Raw genomic sequence first — 2,500 nt, 5'->3', positions numbered from 1 at the left:
GAAATGCAATCATTGCAAGCTTCTTCAACCAAAACCTATCCAATGCCTACTTGGAGGATGAGCAGACCTGCTGGATGACATGATTAAAAACAGAACAATGACGTGGAGACGCTGATGGATAGTGCCAATACATGCCACGGTTGACAGGCCGGTAACGTGACGTAATAAGAGGTGACGTGTGGTGTCGTGCTACAACTACAGCACACCACCAGCGTGAGGTCCATCCAGATGAACCTGTTAGCTATTGGCTTCTGTGAGAAGAAACTAGTGACGGTATCTACAGGAAGCATTTAGCGTTCTTCATCTCTCTCTGCACACACACACACACACACACACACACACACACACACACACAATAATACATTAGTCACTAAACATCTCAGGAGGACGATAATTTCCCTTGCCAAAATGGATGACCTTTTCTATTTTTTCCCACCCATAATGATACATTGTTTTGTCTCACACTGTGAAGTCCTTGACAGTCTCACCACTTGACCCCGTGACGTGCCTCTCGTGAAGGTGAGCCATGAGAAACAAAAAGTCTAGCTAGCACGATGACAATAATATATCGGCGTATTTTGTGTTTCATTATAATCAGTCTACTATTCGTTTATTAGTGCAAGTGCATGTTGCTTTTATTTATTGTCAAGGGAGAATAATTACAGCCCACACCTTGCGTTAACTCGTGGTATATTTACTACCTTACAGATCGTGCTGGGGACTGTCACAGACCTAGGGGTGGCTGTGGAGTGGCTCCGGTCCACCTTTTTGTATGTGCGAGTGCAGCACAACCCTCGCCACTACAGCCTGCCTGAAGACCTCAAGCAGGCACAACTCGAGGCCAGATTACAAGGTCAGTCTCCACGCTCTCCACCCCCCTTATCCCCATCTCCGTCTCTTGGGTAAACGTACAACTTATTCGGTAAAACGTGTGTATGCATATCCTTCACTTTGGGTCTCTGATGGCTCTGGCGCTTCACACTGAGGCGTGGAAATGAGGAGGTGAATTTGCCAGGCACAAACAATGATTTTCCTTAGTGGCCTTGGTGTTGTAATGCTGGAGAAACGAAGCCTCTTACAGGGGATGGGAGTTCCGTATGTACAAGCCCTTATGACCTTTTGCCATGATCCTTAGCTCCGGCAGTGGCGTTATCTGATATGTAGAAAGTCATCTCGTGGTGGAACGTCAATTGATTCTGTAAATTTCGGTCTTTATTACATAGTTGCCCGCGTATTTCATAATCCTTGGTTTGGGAACATTACTATGCTGTGAGAGGTGTGTGATTAAAACTGTTATGCTGATTATTTCTGTGTGATGAAAAAAAGTTGTGTTAACACCGTTGAAAATGCGTAGGTGGAGGAAAAAGACGCACTTTGCAAAAGTCACAATTGCGTTATTTATTTATAACAACTGAGATATTCTATCGATAGCTCAGTTGGTAGCAATGATGGATTGTTGTTGGTATAGAGAGCAGACATCCACTGCTTCGAAGGATACCAATTTCTTGATATCAGCATTAAATCATTAAAGAAAATAAATATTTGAACTAACCAACTCCACAACATATGTGATGCTGATCAACAATTTTTAACTCAGACGAAAAATTATATTAAGCACTAAATAATACATTATATAAAACAAATTTTCCGTAATAAATTTATCCCATGTGGTCTAGTGGCTAGGATACCTGGCTTTCACCCAGGAGGCCCGGGTTCGATTCCCGGCATGGGAAGTTATTTTCTTAACTTATGCCCTGACGAGTAATTTTTGTTGAGGAAAATGAATATAATATATATATATATATATATATATATATATATATATATATATATATATATATATATATATATATATATATATATATGAAGGTAGTACTTAATTCATGTCACTGAAGAATTTTTTTGGTTTTTAACTATAGAAATAAAGTACACACACACACACACACACACACACACACACACACACTATTTTTCTCAGAAAAAAAAAAACTTTTTGAAAAAGAAAAAAAAAAAATTACATTGAAGATGTATCTAGAAACCTCAATACATTATTATTATTATTATTATTATTATTATTATTATTGTTGTCGTTGTTGCTGTTGTTATTATTTAGGTTCGATAAATTTTCGTACCTAAAAGGTGTTTTCAGCTCCCGTGTGGTCTAGTGGCTAGGATACGCGGCTCTCACCCGCGAGGCCCGGGTTCGATTCCCGGCACGGGAAGAATTTTGTTTTAAGACAACTCATAGATCTTCAGATCTCAATGCGATGCTGGTCTACATTTAAAGGAATTCTTGATAAAAGTATGTTTAATTCTATCAAACAAATGGAAAAAAAAAAAAAAAAATTCAATGTCGATGGTGATTACGTCTGGGATTTGGCCCCAAAATTTATCATTATGATTTTTTTTATTTTTCTCTTCAGGATAAGATCCTCAACTTTTGTTCTTTTATTTATTAAAAAAAAAAAAATGAAGTAGTTTCTGTTAAATGTTTGGCTGT

General features: G+C 38.4%; 2 protein-coding genes and 2 non-coding genes across 6 annotated transcripts in view; 3 read left to right on the top strand and 1 right to left on the bottom strand.

The window, feature by feature from the left end:
- Positions 1-2,500, top strand: part of LOC135093407 (probable ATP-dependent DNA helicase HFM1) — a 289,819-nt gene that overhangs the window by 27,417 nt on the left and 259,902 nt on the right. For both annotated transcript variants that reach the window (XR_010263340.1, XM_063992681.1), the window contains exon 17: positions 709-853. Coding sequence is in view for 1 of the 2 variants with exons in the window: in XM_063992681.1 (XP_063848751.1) it covers positions 709-853 (145 nt within the window). In the remaining variant the exon portion in view is untranslated. The remainder of the gene's footprint in view (positions 1-708; positions 854-2,500) is intronic.
- The window catches only part of LOC135093409 (acyl-coenzyme A thioesterase 1-like), a 17,339-nt gene that overhangs the window by 8,432 nt on the left and 6,407 nt on the right, over positions 1-2,500 (bottom strand). The gene's annotated exons all lie outside the window — the stretch shown is intronic.
- Positions 1,662-1,733, top strand: Trnae-uuc (transfer RNA glutamic acid (anticodon UUC)). The gene has a single exon. It is a non-coding gene; the product is annotated as a tRNA-Glu (tRNA).
- Positions 2,151-2,222, top strand: Trnae-cuc (transfer RNA glutamic acid (anticodon CUC)). Its single transcript has one exon. It is a non-coding gene; the product is annotated as a tRNA-Glu (tRNA).

Source organism: Scylla paramamosain, chromosome 43, assembly GCF_035594125.1.
Source record: "Scylla paramamosain isolate STU-SP2022 chromosome 43, ASM3559412v1, whole genome shotgun sequence".
Lineage (NCBI taxonomy): Eukaryota > Metazoa > Arthropoda > Malacostraca > Decapoda > Portunidae > Scylla > Scylla paramamosain.
The sequence above is the reverse complement of the archived record's forward strand: the minus strand, read 5'-3'. Positions and strand labels throughout refer to the sequence as shown.